This window comes from Hippoglossus stenolepis, chromosome 6, assembly GCF_022539355.2.
Source record: "Hippoglossus stenolepis isolate QCI-W04-F060 chromosome 6, HSTE1.2, whole genome shotgun sequence".
Lineage (NCBI taxonomy): Eukaryota > Metazoa > Chordata > Actinopteri > Pleuronectiformes > Pleuronectidae > Hippoglossus > Hippoglossus stenolepis.
Window position 1 is genome coordinate 27406194 of NC_061488.1, and position 15352 is coordinate 27421545.

Here is a 15352-nt window from a genome sequence, read left to right on the forward strand (position 1 = left end):
TTCCTGTTGCCACCAGGGGGCGCTGTGATTTTAAGTCATGATTTCTATGTAGATGTCATCAGGCCGGGACTCTTGTCTTACATGTCTAGTTTGGACTCGATTGGACCATGTATGTCCGAGATACAGAACCTCGTGTTTTGATGGCGTGTAATCAAACCATGTGACGAAAAATCGATCTTTGGTGTAGTTTTCATCTGCATCTTGTTGTGATGACATGCATCTCCATATGAAGTTGATCTGATGAAAGCCCTGGGACAAGTACATCAAAGTAAAAATGTGGAAAATGGCCAATATGGCCACTAAAGTCAAAATGGCGGGCTTCCTGTAGCTTTTTTCCAATTGCACCTCTGACCTTTTTTGTTTGTCTGGTCATGATACACCTGGGCTACGATTGTTGTGAAGATCGGTGAAAGCTAACTGAGGGGCTTTTCCTTAGATGGCGCTGTTGAGCCATTTTTCCACGGCCATTTCAAATTACTCCAGAATACAATTACTTTTTGGGGTTTTGAATTCCCTGCAAATTTTGGTAACAATTTGAGCATGTCTAGGCCTGAAAAAGCCCCAAAAGGGAAATACAAATCCTTCGAAATACAATAGGGCCTCCCACCGGAGGTGCTCGGGCCCTAATAATAATTAATGAATAATAAGTATTTTTGTTAATAATAATCACAATAATAATAATAACTAGGGCTACGTTGTAGCACTAACGGGCCCGAGCACAGGCATTTTGAAGCCTGTTGCGGTTAGTGGAGAGAGCGATCAATGACCAAGCGCACGTCTCCGCGTTGCACGCGTTTTGCGCACTGCGGCAAGGATAAACGCTTCACTTCCTGCGTCCGTCACGCGATGACTATCCTTGCCTGCTAATTGCTCATTACGGTCCACGCTATCATTTGCACATCACACTGAAAATGTTATGTAAATCGAGTGATAGTTGTAAAACAAAGCTTACTTCCTGTTGCCAGTAGGTGGCGCCATCACTATTATTACGTACAGACTAATAGATCTGTTCAAGTAGGGGCTCTGAGGTAGCGTGAGCAATTTTGTGTCAATTGGACAATGTTACCACAACTTCATTTTCACACTGATCAGTAGGTGGCGCTATGACCCTGAACTAATATTAATATATGGAGCTGTTCAGGTCAGGATTGTGATCATAGGTCAGCAGTTCGGAGCCAGTTGGATAATGCAGAGTGGATTTACAAAGTACTTCCTGTTTCATGGCGAATCAGTAGGTGGCGCTATGACACTGAGGAAATACTGACACATAGAGCTGTTCAGGCTTGGACTCTGATCATGTGACAGAATTTTGGTGGTGATAGGACAATGCACAGTGGAGTTATGACAACATCCTCTCCTTTGGCGAAGGATGAACCTTCGCCGCACCTCAATGTTTACAAGGTTTGAGAAAATGTCACAATTCTCACCATGGTCCAATGACTTGACTGAGCTCATTTGAGCTGTATATTGTAAAGCAGCCAGGAGCAGTGCATCAAAGTATAAAACATGTCACTTCCTGTAGCCAGCAGGGGGGGCTTTGACGACAAGTCAATATTGACACATGGATCTGATCAGGGCGGGACTGTGAATGTGTGAATGAGGTTTGAGGCTGATGGAACAATGCACAGAGGAGTTATATGAAATCCCTCTTTTTTGGCGAATCATCAAAATTCTACGCCACGCCACGGTCAGAGCGTGTAACGTACACTTAAAAATTGTCATTTTACTCTTAATCATGAACTAAAGTTATCTCTCAACATTAATTGACAAACATCCATAAGTTTAATTTAGTTTGTAACATATTAACAATGTGTGAACGAACTCTTCAGCCCTGGGGTGAAGAGTTTGTGCCTTGGGCAAACCATGGTCTTACACTGCCCTCTAGTGACCAATATTGCAGGTGCAGCTCAATCATCTTGATTTGACTCATCAAACTTTAACGCCACGTCACGGTCACACGTGTGATAAAATCAAATATACCAAAACCTAGGGGCTGCGTTCCAGGGGGCGCTGTTGAGCCATTTTGCCACGCCCATTTCAAATTACTCCAGAATAGTAAAATTACCGTAGGTCTTGAATTTCCTGCAAAGTTTCATGATCTTTTGAGCATGTCTAGGCCCTGAAAAAGTCCCCCAAAGGGTAATAATAATAATAATAATAATAATAATAATAATAATAATAAAAAACCTTTCAATTTCAATAGGGCCTCCCACCGTCGGTGCTCGGGTGAAATCTGATGAAAGCCCTACGACAAGTTCGTCAAAGTAAAAATGTGGAAAATGGCCATTAAAGTCAAAATGGCGGGCTTCCTGTTGCTTTTTCCAATTGCACCTCTGACCTTTTTTGTTTGTCTGGTCATGATACACCTGGGCTACGATTTTTGTGAAGATTGGTGATAACTCAGGGGCTTTTCCTTAGATGGCGCTGTTGAGCCATTTTTCCACGCCCATTTCAAATTACTCCAGAATACAATTACTTTTTGGGGTTTTGAATTCCCTGCAAACTTTGGTAACAATTTGAGCATGTCTAGGCCCTGAAAATCCTTCGAAATACAATAGGGCCTCCCACCGGAGGTGCTCGGGCCCTAATAATAAATACCTGCAAAGAACAAATCACAGATAAAAAAACATTGGTGAATGTCAGAATCTTTGTAAAAACTGTGTAAGTGAACGCACCGTTACCCCAGGGAAGGGGTCAGCAACCCGCGGCTCTGGAGCCGCATGCGGCTCTTCAGCCCCTCTCCAGTTGCTCCCTGTACAGTGTTCTGCATGTCGTGCATATTTTGCGCAAACGGTGAACTTAACGAATCAGTTTTCATATGATGAACGTGAACGTGAGTGAACGTCACGTTAATTTTTTAAATCATCATAGTATCAGGCCATCATGGAATACCAGGAGCGGGCAAATGTGTGTGTGTGTGTGTGCTCCCAGACAGCGCACACACACACACAGGCCCCGGAGCAATAAAATGTCAACAGTTTTCTTTGTCATTCTATAATTTCATAAATGCAACAAACTATAGTTTTAATATATATAGTATAACTATATATAAAACTTTATAAGCTGTGTTATCGAATATGTTTTGCGGCTCCAGACAAATTTTACTTGGGGGAAGAGGGGGCAAAATGGCTCTTTTGATAGTAAAGGTTGCCTACCCCTGCCCCAGGGGAAGTCTCAACACGATGCTGCATGAGTGTTGTGCGTCCTGGCAAGGGGGAGAACACGTCAGCGAAACGCTGCTGCAACATGGCCATCTCCGCTCTCTGGGGTGGGGAGAGATGGTTATCACAAGGGAGCGAGGCCGGATTGATGGAATTTGGCACCTCAGGCCCCAACTCATCTCTTTCACTTACCAGCGACACGGGCTCTGCCTCTCTCCATGCTTTCAGGAGGTTGAGGTGGTATATTTGTGTGGCTCAGCCCCTGTCAGACTGCACAACCTCATAATCGACCTCCACCACTCGCTGTGTGACCACGAAGGGCCCTTGCCACCTAGCGAGTAATTTAGAGGTAGAAGAGGGAACCCATACAAGTACCTTGGCCTGGAGCAAATTCTCACGTGATAACTACCCAAGTGTGTGGAGTTTTGCTCACAGGTCCAGGACGTACTGAATTTCGTTGGTACTGGGACCTTCCTCACAGTTTTCTCTTGGTAGGTCCAGTACGCCCTGTGGTTTTCTGCCAAATAGCAGCTCAAAGGGAGAAAATCCAGTAGAGGCCTGGGGCACCTCCCGCACTGCAAACAACAGAGGGGCAAGCCATTTATCCCAATTACGTTCGTTCGTATGTTAATTGGGAAAAACTGAAACACGCTTTGAACAATATAAGAACACAGATGGGATTAATTCTGCTGTTTAAGAACGCAAAATTAATCTGATGTAGAGTTTTCTTAGAAAAATAGAAGAACAAATTTAAGAAAATTCTTAAGAAGATATTGGTAAGTGAGGCCCATTGTCTTGTGAGCTTGCTTGTAGATGGCAAGACCATGGTTCACACAACCAATGATTGGAACAAGGTTGTCTTTGCAATGGGGGAGCTGGGAGAGATCCTCCACAGATTTGTCACATACATATGTCAATGCCCTGATATCACAACTGTATGCTGTATGCTGTAGCAGTGCCTATATTCATCAAATACTTGATGGCCATGAATGTTACTAAAAGTAGCATAAAGAAAACACTCACCTGAAGGCTGTATGGTACTTGGCTCTGTATAGGGATCCGTCCTTGCCCTTTGAAGGCACATCTTTCCCAGTGAACACTAAAGCTGCTTTCAGACATGAAATGAACTCTGCAAATAGTCTGTATTTTCTCCGGAGGAGGTGCATGTGTGAACGCATATGTCATGAGATTTGGCTGATGATGCTTCTCACATGCAAAAAAAAGGCAATATCTCCCAGGAAAAAAATGGTGACACACACGTAGAAGACAACGACAAAGTCTAGCGAGCTTGACTTTGTCCGACGCCAGTGTCTGTGTGTTCTAAAGAAAATCATGTGATCTTCACTGACGAGTTAATATGTCGCTTCCTGCAGCTGTCTGCTGCACCTGGCTGCACCACCCTTCACCTGAATTTTGCAGAGGATTTGATGCTGTTGTGAACACGTCTGTGCAGAGAAGCCCCCGCTGCATTGTACATGTGTGAAAGGCAAACTCAAGAGCTACTTCTCCGGATTTTACCCACAAGTCATGTCTGAAAACGTGCTATACAGATGAAGTATTTTGGTGCAGTTGTCAGGTCCATTGGATTTTGCCAGTTCACTAATGTTCACAATCAGGTGATGCCTTGATTGGTTGTTGTGCTTTAGGATAAAGAAAATATTTAACTACAGCTGACTTGTATCCCAGTTTACCAGCATACAGAACAAAGGAGTCTCAACCTGGTTTGACAACAGCTCACGGATCTCAAATGTGGTCACATAAAACAAAATATTGTGTGATTTGTGGTATATTTTAGGGCACCATGTATTAGTATCAGTTTCAATTGTAGGACCAACCTAAAACAAGCTTTCCCCCCAGCCTATAAATTATCTAATTAAAATGCTTGTGGTGAGAAAGGCTAACAGATGAGTCATATACATTTCAAAATACTCACATTGTCATCAGATGAGAACAGCAGAGGCTTTGCCTGATATATATATGTCAATTTGGTGCCGACCCAAATAAAAATCTGGCTCTAGTGAATTTAAATGTGTTTTCACAAGGCGACTGTAGAGCCTTGGCGGAGGTATTCACTCTACTGAGTGTCATTCTAGTTTTCCTCATTTACCAGGAACGGTTTGAAGCTACTCTGCTTCCTTGTTGCAAGTTCACCTATGATATATCAATGGGAGAAGCCACCACAAGCTCTCCTGAGCCTTGACTGTGTCAGCATTGTACAAATCAGTTATTTTTTGGCATTATCTTAACGTTCCTCAAGTTGTGGAAAATTGAAAACTATTAAGTGGAAGTTGTTATGTACCAATCATGTTAAAATCATGTAAAAAAAACAACAACAATCAATTAATTTGACCACCTCCTACTATATTCTTGGTTGTTATGGTTTCTATGGTGCTAAAGCTACACAGTAAATGGGTGCATTTGTCTCTGTCTGGTGATTAGTTCAAAAGTCAGGTCAAGACCAAACAGACCTTTTTTTTTTTTACAAAGTTTCCAGCTTGGAACATCAAAATGTGCTTACTTTACACCTTTTTATGATATGAATATTGAAAAACTGAAAATAAAATAAAGGGGGGTTAGTTGTTGTATGGTTGCTAGATGTCACTAACACACATACTGATGCCAAGATAATACTGTAGGTCTGCCCAGTCCCAACCTCTCTGAGCTCAATTGTAAGGTAATTACTGTTATTGCGAACTCAATAGCACAGGCCTTCTAATTCACTGTTGTTTCTGATTCTTTTCAGGCTCCTGGAGAGAATCAGGAGGTGAGACAACACATTACACCGACAAAGGGACCCATCTCAAAATGGGGCAATGTGGATTAAGGTGTTCCCGTTCCTTGTGAACTACGAAAAGGAAGCAACCACGAGGACGAAGGAACTGATAGCAGACGGAGGAGGTGGCAGGGGGGTGGTGGATTTGGTGTTTGAAGAGAAGGTGGTATGGGTGGGGGGACATTCAGAATGGCCCATGGAAACGAGACCAGTGAAGGGCCTCCTGGGCCCATGGCAGCAGTGGTGGCTACTGCAGGAGGTATGGTAGCAGAGAGTCCTTCCTCTGCTGTGTCTACCTATATCAAACTGGTGCTACTGGGGCTGATCATCTGCATTAGCCTGGTGGGGAACCTGGTGGTATCTCTGTTAGTACTGCGGGACCGGGCCCTGCACAAAGCACCTTATTACTTCCTGCTGGACCTGTGCCTGGCAGACACCATTCGCTCAGCTATCTGCTTCCCTTTTGTTCTGGTGTCAATAAAGAACGGCTCAGCCTGGACCTACAGTGTTCTAAGCTGCAAGGTAGTGGCCTTCATGGCAGTCCTCTTCTGTTTCCATGCTGCCTTCATGCTGTTCTGCATCAGCGTAACACGCTACATGGCTATTGCACACCACCGCTTTTACTCAAAGCGAATGACATTCTGGACATGTGTGGCAGTGGTGTGTATGGTGTGGACACTGTCTGTGGCGATGGCATTCCCACCAGTTTTTGACGTGGGTACCTACAAGTTCATTCGCGAGGAGGACCAGTGCATCTTTGAGCATCGCTATTTCAAGGCTAATGATACACTCGGCTTCATGTTAATGCTGGCTGTTCTCATTCTAGCCACACATGTTGTCTACATGAAGTTACTTCTCTTTGAATACAAGCACCGTAAAATGAAACCAGTCCAGATGGTGCCAGCCATCAGTCAGAACTGGACCTTTCACGGACCAGGGGCTACTGGTCAAGCGGCAGCCAACTGGATTGCAGGCTTTGGCAGGGGCCCGATGCCGCCAACTTTGCTTGGAATCCGGCAGAACTTGCACAACCAGAACCGGCGCCTGTTGGGCATGGAGGAGTTCAAAGCAGAGAAGCAGCTTGGCAGGATGTTTTATGTGATCACCCTTCTGTTCCTGGTTCTGTGGTCTCCTTACATAGTGGCTTGCTATTGGAGAGTGTTTGTCAAGGCTTGCACAATACCACACAGGTACCTCTCCACAACCGTGTGGATGAGTTTCGCTCAAGCCGGGGTCAACCCTATTGTCTGTTTCTTCCTTAACAAAGACTTGAAGATAGGGCTCCTTTCCCATCTACCAGCCTGCTGCAGGACTAAACCTCATCTGCCACGAGAGCCTTATTGTGTCATTTAAGTAGAGATGATGATCTAAACATGGAGAAAAACCAAGGGCCAACCAATAGATGTGTTGTGGGAGTGTTTACTGTAGTAATTGATTAAATGCAAGCTACATTTACAGAGATGGTGGTAACTGGTGAGTGCAATGGGAAAAACACTGGAATGTTAAGCATGTATTTCCATCTACCAAAATCCTTTTCACTCAAAATAAGAACATACGTGGAGTAAGACGTTGACTTTTGATAAGGAGAAAAATACTTTTAATAGCTACATAATGCAAATAATAATGCAGTCACTGTGGAAACCAAGCCAGACAAATAACTATCAACAAATTACAAACGCTGCTTCATAAACAACATAAAACACATGTTGATTGATGATTGACAAGGATGTTTGTTGTTTTGGTCACATGAGACAACTAAAGATTTGAACCGGGGACGCTGCCATTAATTTTAAGCCCAAACTGCACCTTTTTAATTAGTATTTCATTTTTAGTAGTTGAAAACATGACTTAAAAAATTGAATTGCTGTGAGTTGAAGGTTTTGATTTTCAGAGGCAACGCTCAATCCAAAGGGTCTGTCCAGTTATCTACCCATGTAGAAACACAAAGAATTAAGCTTGGGTTTTTATAATCACTTATCTTACCTTAAAAAATCAGTTTTAAAGTTGGTAAACATTTGAAATGTTGAAATACATTATGTCACATTTTGGCTTTGAAATCAAATCAGTTCTGAGAAAATGGGGTGAGTTGAATTTGAGACAGGAAACAAAAGCAGCATCAAAAAGTATATTTCTGAATACTGGGTCTTTTGATTCAGGACCCAGTTAGATTTAAACTTATCTTATGTTTGTAATCAGATAAAAGTACATCTATAAATGCCCGTCCCTCAATTAAGAAGTCACTATTCTACAATATCACTATTTCTTTTGTATGCAAACACATCAGCGCCAGGGACTGACTGATGATGTATTTTCTTTGATCTCATGTGTGTTTACTGTGTACTACTACTACTACTTTACTACTTGTCTGTTACTCTGACTCTACAGACAACTGCAGGTACTCCAGTATTACAGTACGTACGATTTTCATTATGTGCGTCACTTGAAGATAAGAGATAAAACCTGATCAGCTGAGTTAATAGTAAGTAAGTAGAGTTTTCACTAACACAGCTTGTTATAACATATGATTTGAAACTGAACTCAGTGCCCAGTTGCATTAGATGTTTCTTGTTACATTTTTCATAACTGATACTTGAATTTACATAAGGTGCAAGAAAATCTCCCTACCAGCTCTAACTAAGACTGAGGATGTGTTGGAAATCTCATTGGCTATCTAGTGCACTTCATGTGCTTGATGCTAATGTCCAAATATTTAGAATATTTCAGTTCATAATGTATGTAATTCACTTAAAAACTAAATCCCACAGTAGAACTAAAGCTTTCACATGGTCATGCTATCAGCTAATCATAAGCTTGTTTTTTGTTAAAAGTCCAATAATTCAGTAACTGCAGTTCACTCTGCGGCCTGCAGAGATTATGCCCACATTTGTACCTGATGTGCTGACGTCTACTAGGCATGTGGGAATAATGTCTCAGTCTTATCTCTCAGCCACCATTATTTTCTAAGCCTATTAAAAGCATTACATTTACGTGTGAATATATATATATATATTCACACGTAAATATATATATACATTATATACCTGTATGTGTTGATTTTAACTTAATATTAAATGAATAATTTTGTTACCAACTTTATCTTTATGTACAAACAGCAAAAAACCTATTTGAAGTCTGTAAGCAGTAGAGGAATGTATAAATGTATGAATCAGGTGGTAATAAAATAACTATGGGTCCTACTTAAATGTAGGTACAGTGGAGAAATAGAAGACAGCAAAATGGAGTAACAATTGCAAAAAGAGGAAAATAGAAAAGAATCATAACAGACGTTTAAAGGTTCAGTGTGTAGAATTTAGTGGTGAAGTTGTATGTTGCAGCTGAATGCCCCTCACCTCACCCTCCCCTTTCTAAACATGAAAGAGAACCTCTGGTAGCCTTCAGTTGTCATAAAAACTCTAAAGGTGTTTAGTGTGTCCAGTCTGGGCTACTGTAAAAAAAAAACAACGAGGCGGCCTCCATAGAGAGGACCTGCTACTGATGTAAATATAAGGCATTTAAATATAAAGGGCCCATTCTGAGGTAAAGAAAAAAACAATTCATCTAATTTAGATGATTACATACTTTAGATGAAAACATCACTAGGATTATTTTGTCTTCAATTTCTGCCAATAGATCCCTTTCACCTAAATCTTACACACTGGACCTTTAAGTAAAGTAATGTTAACAGTGGCAACTTTGTTGTTTTCTAAACTGTATATTATATTCATTTCTCCATTCCTCTAAAATGTGTATTAGTTAATCCTTTGTTCCTCATAGACTTGTTTTCCTCCACTATACCAACATAGAAAATGAAGTGGTCATTATGTATGACTGAAGCCTTTTCAGACATGACCTGTGGAGGAACTCCAGAGAATTGGGTCCGCACTTTCTCCACAGTTAGCGGGAGTTTCTCTGCAGAAATGTGTTCACAACAAAAAACTCTCCAAAGGATCCAGGGGAGGGGTGGTCCAGCAGGCAGAGGCAGGATGTAACATATTAATTCCGCTGCAGAGATCACATGATTTTGTTTACAGCACATCAACATTAGCAGCAGCTCTTCGTCTATGTCTTCTCCATGTACGGTTCAGCTTTTTCATCCTGAAATATTTGTTTTCTTTTTGTCTTCTTAATTTTTGCGTCTGTTAAATGTTCAAAACATTGTCAATACACCCACGGCGAATTCAGTGGAGGATCTCCTGTTGTGTTCTCACATCAGATTCTTCTGACTTTCTGCTGACTTTTTACCAGGGGGCCAGGCAGAGAGAGTCCACAGAAAGTCTGGAGGCTCTCACTCTGACTTGTGTTCACACGTACATCTCCTCCGGAGCAAGTGCGAAGGATCTCTGGAGTTCAGTGCATGTCTGAAAGCAGCTTAAGTGAACGAAGGAGTGATTTCTAACAGTCCAGCAAATTTAAATCTTGAACTCTTCACAAAGTTTTCGTGTCTATTTTTCAAACTGCCAAAGAGGAGATTACACTGAGGAGATTGTGATTACGTGATTGATAAGCCAAAGTAAAACACTGCAAAGTATGACACAGATGTGACAAAGCCTTTAGGAGCTTCTGTTACCAGTCATTTTGACACATTTTCACAACAAACCTACAAACTAAATTTTTATTGTATATATTTTTTAAAGGACAAATCATAAGTCACACGTGGAAAACAGTTCTTGGAGAGAAGTGAAGAGGGACTATGTAACTGGGCACTGAATACAATCTAGCTCTGCAATCACTTGTTCAGGGACAGTCACTCTCAATGCCACATTACCTCCTGTCTGCAGCATGTCCTGTCCACTCAGAGTGTAGCTGTCCGAACAGCCCCGCAGGAGAAGATTCACACACCATGGTGTTGCTCTGTAAAACCAGATTGAAGCACTCACAGCAGCTTCCTGGTGTGAGGTGATAGAAGCTAATTTCACTCCATTTCAGGATCAAAATTACTGAATCCAACTGACTTTTCTATGATGTTTTTACCTTTTAGGTCAAAAGTCTAAACTTCAACTATGTCAAACTGGTAAAAAAAAAACAAATCTGGTCAGAATCATGACATATCCAAAACTTGAATCACTCAAAAAGTTGTGAGGTTAAAAATACAGTTCAGTTCAAATCACAAAATCCATGATGGCTGAAATTGGATAATCTGGAGTCAACTTGATGTTAAGATCATACAGTGGAGCTGATTCATATCATCAATGCTGAAGGGATGATGATGCAGTAGCAGACATACCTACTGCTTTATTTTTGCACATATCTAATTAAATTAATTAACTGTGCTTCTTCCTTGTTCCTCTCTAAAAATGATTTGTAACCTGAATGGAATGAAGGTGGAAGTAAGGGAAAGGGCGCAGAGGCTGTAATTTGTCTGTGAATGTCTGAAAACATGCCAGTTCCTAGACCGGAAGGGAAAGTGTGTTTTGGGAATATTCTTGCCCCTTTGTCGTGGTTTTTCTGACACAAAGAATCGCTTGTGTTATTTGTGTTTTTTTTAATTATGGCCTTACTCCATAAAAACGTCAAACCAATGCAACAAAGAGTAGAGAAATGTCTCTTCTGTATGTACAGAAGTCATTCAAAAAGAGGAGACAACACTGTGTACACTACTTCCCATCACAACCTGGTGGGACTGTGGTCCCGGACAGTTGATGGGAAAGAACATTGACAGGCGTATAAGTGACTATTTTCTATCGCAGCTCGATGATGTGAGTGCTCTGCATTATTTTGGAATTGTTTTCAGCCCTGATTTCCTCCTGGGGAGTGAAGGGAAAATGACAGGTCTTTCCATTTTCATTTCTGAGACACAGTTAATGCTGGAGAGAGCGGACAGTGCTTTTTTAAGTTGCCTCAGGCAGATTATCTTTTGTAGGTTTACTGTGACCTCTGTACTATTTAGTGTGTATTATATTGACAGCAAACTAACTTTGAATTGCAACAGAAGAGTTCATGATCTTTTCATTTCTACTGTGACTCTGTGTGCGTGTGTCTGAGAGAGAGAGAGAGAGAGGAAAGCGAGAGGGAAAATATTGAGCGAATATACAGATATATTACATTTTGAAGATATAATTTCTGCAAATGCCCCCTCACGTTGACCCCTTTTCTCATACAAACTACATACTGAATGTGTTCTCAAAATAATGAGGTTTACTATAGGTCCCTTTAAAAAAATAAAAAAAAATAAAATAAAAAAAAATACATGTATCGGGTTATTATGAATTGGATTTTTTTGTACATATTTAGGGACCATGAAGGTTATAAAGCTTGCGATAAAGCATCCAGACAAACCAAATGTGATTGCATACCCTGGCATCTTTCTGAATGTTTCATTATTAAATTATGTCAAACTACAATCGTCATAATGATAAATAATCGAAAATTGTACGTACAAAGTAGTTTCAGTTTCACATCAGGTCAGCAGGATAACCTATTCATCTTGGTTCTTTTTCATCAGCCCTGTGATTGATAACAACACTGAAGCTGAACACAGTGACATCACAAAGACTGATGATCCGACAGGTTGGAAACAAACCAAATGTATCTGGAGGAGAAAAAAGTGAAACCGTAAAATGTTGCAAGAAACTGTTTACACACCCACTTCCTGCTTCGACATTTAATGAGCGGTATCCCTTTGACCTTCAAACAAAGTGGTTCTGGTAATCTGAATTAATAAAGAAGTTAAGGAAATCTGAATAAAACTGGTTTAGGTCATCTGAATAATCTGTTGGTTTCCATTCCACTGTCTGATCATCCGCTGGTGTTTCTTTTGGTCAAACTTTGATTGTAGTCATGTTGCTGTGTTCCCAGATCTGAAGAAACCAACAGACATGACTGCTCAAATTACAAATAAAAAAAATAAAGTTATAATGAAGTGCAACGATCTTTAAATGTTTGCCTATTGTGTCAGAGATGCATGAGTTGAACTTATCACCAGCAGCAATCGTCAGTTCATAGTTAAAACTTCTGCTTGATGCTTCATCACAAAGTAGCTGGGTGACTTCTGACTTCTAAGCTAGTGTGGAGCTCTTAAAGTCCCAAAAGGATGGCATTTCCTTATCGGGATGAGAAAATACAATCATATCTGTGCTCAAGATCAAAGGAAATATTATCTCTCAGGACGTTGTAAAGAAGCATGCTTCATTTTGAAACCTAAAAACGATCACCCGTTTTTGGGTCAAAGATGGCTGACGATCTAAACTTTGTTGTTTACAGGAACTTAACACATTATTTGTAATGACGCAGAAGGTTTGCTGTTATGTTTGCAGGTGGGACTCTGCCCAGCAGTAGATGAGCCAGATGTCAATCTGTGAATATCCAAATGAACACTGGTTGTTCTGCTGTGTATCACATCATTAACTCATGCCAATGATCTAAAGACAAAAGGATTGTCTCAGTTCTTCCTGCAGTCAGCCATAAAAATACCACAAGGTTTCCACTGGAAATCATAGAGGCAGAACAAGTGGTTGAGCTGCCTATTACGCATGTATTGGGCGATTTAAGATTTTTGTAATGAAAATAAATTTCATTTGAAATGATACGAATATTACTATGATTACCTGTGTCAGCTTCTCCCTACCATTCCTGCGCATTCAATTCAAAGTTATATTTTGAGGACATTTATAATATATATTTAACATTGTGTTTTGGAGACTGGCTGGCTGATGATGTTTCTATGGGTAACACATTCTTTGGCAGAAAGCACTCTTTACAGTACAGTTTATTGCCATCCACCCATTCAAACACATTCCTACAGTGCATCAATGGGCATGAGTAGTGAGGAAACAATTTTCCCATCACCATCAGATAGCACAATTCGGTCAGGGAATAAAAGCCATGAGTGATCCAGATTGTTCCTGAAAGCACAGTCAAGCTTAATGAGACCCAGACACAGGCCATCTAGCTGATATGGCTTTTTCACCTTCAGTCACAACCACCACCTGTGTCTTTTCACTGCAGCTCATGAAGTCCTTATCCTCCACAAATCCAGCAAATGCCCAAATGTTTATTCTGTGAGACCAGGAGTGGGCGGAGAGAATTACCTGTCACAGGGGAGGAGACTAGAGAAGGGGAAGCAATATAAGGGCTGGGTGTGTCCTCTTCAAGTCCCTTTGTTTGGGACCATGCTGCTACACCAACCAAGCTATATTGTTACCAAGCAGGCAGAACCATCAAAGAGAACCTGACCAAAGGAAGGCCTGAAGCATTACTTAACCTAGAGGATGCATTAATATAAATCATCCACTATACCATCCTTTCTTCCCTTCCTCCTTCCCTTCATCAACCTCACCACTAATAAATGGTTAAATGGCTCTTGGATCCTCGTGTTTGAATGTGCACACCAGCTAGAGGTTCTGTGGTCCAGTAATATGGCACAAACAAATCAAATATACTTTATGGGCTTTTTTTCACTGATTTAACTTTATTCTACTCCAAATATGTGTTAATCCTTATTCAACAGATCCCCCCAAAAAATGTTCTGCATTTTGAGTTAATTTCGCTTCATGATTATACACTAAAGTTTAAAAAAAAAAGAAATAACTTCTGACTGATGTCAACATTTTAATGTGTCGTAAAGTCAGAATAGGAATTTTCTCAGGTTTGATTCCAGGTGGAGCCAGTTCTTTGAACTAAAACGTTCACTCAATGTGATGTTTGAACTTCACTGTACTGTACTTCGGGAATTTTCCATTTAATGGTCAATGAAGACCATCCGTCCATCCACCCATCAATCCACACCAGCAGATCTCACTGCGTGTGTCTCTGTGAGCGAGTGAGTGGGGGCGGAACTCCAGGGCCCTTGCTACACACACACACACACACACACACACACACACACACATTTTCGCCTGCTCCTGGTATTTCACGATTGCCTGATACGATGATGATTCACTCATGTTCACGTTCCTCGTTCACAAAAAATATGAACGAGTTCAATGCACAGCACTGACTACAGGGCTCCAGAGTGCGACCATTTTAATCTGTGAAGTGCGACAAAAAAAATTCCTTTTCCGCACCTGTGCGCCAGACAGAACTGGTCTGTCCCTGTATTTGATCGAGTTCTGTCGCTTTCTCTTCTCATCTCCTCGGCAGTTTCCTCTCACACAGACCCCAGACCTGGCCCCGCCCCCACTCACTCACACACTGACGCACATGACCAACGCTGTATAACCTCCCTCCACACTCCTGCTGACCTGCTCTCACTTTACATTCCAATGATAAACACCGACACTCATCACAGGTTATTAGGACATGAACCGTCCGGTTTTATGCACACATTTCTCAATACAGAGGTACTTTCTTTACCTTTAAAAAACCTTCGAAACCCTAATTGTAGCCGTTGGCGCAGTTGAAAGATGGTGGGAATTATAAGTGTGTGACACATTAAAGTGTGAAAAAGAGCAACAAAAAAGAGAGAAAGAAATGCAGGTAA

At 41.1% G+C, this 15352-nt stretch overlaps 1 protein-coding gene across 1 annotated transcript in view; it reads left to right on the forward strand.

Annotated features, from left to right (window-relative positions):
* Positions 1-9299, forward strand: part of gpr173 (G protein-coupled receptor 173) — a 39566-nt gene extending 30267 nt beyond the window's left edge. Inside the window, exon 2 of the mRNA XM_035159346.2 lies at positions 5905-9299. Coding sequence (XP_035015237.1) covers positions 6103-7287 — 1185 coding nt within the window. The 5' untranslated portion in view covers positions 5905-6102 and the 3' untranslated portion in view covers positions 7288-9299. The remainder of the gene's footprint in view (positions 1-5904) is intronic.
* Positions 9300-15352: the final 6053 nt, after the last annotated feature.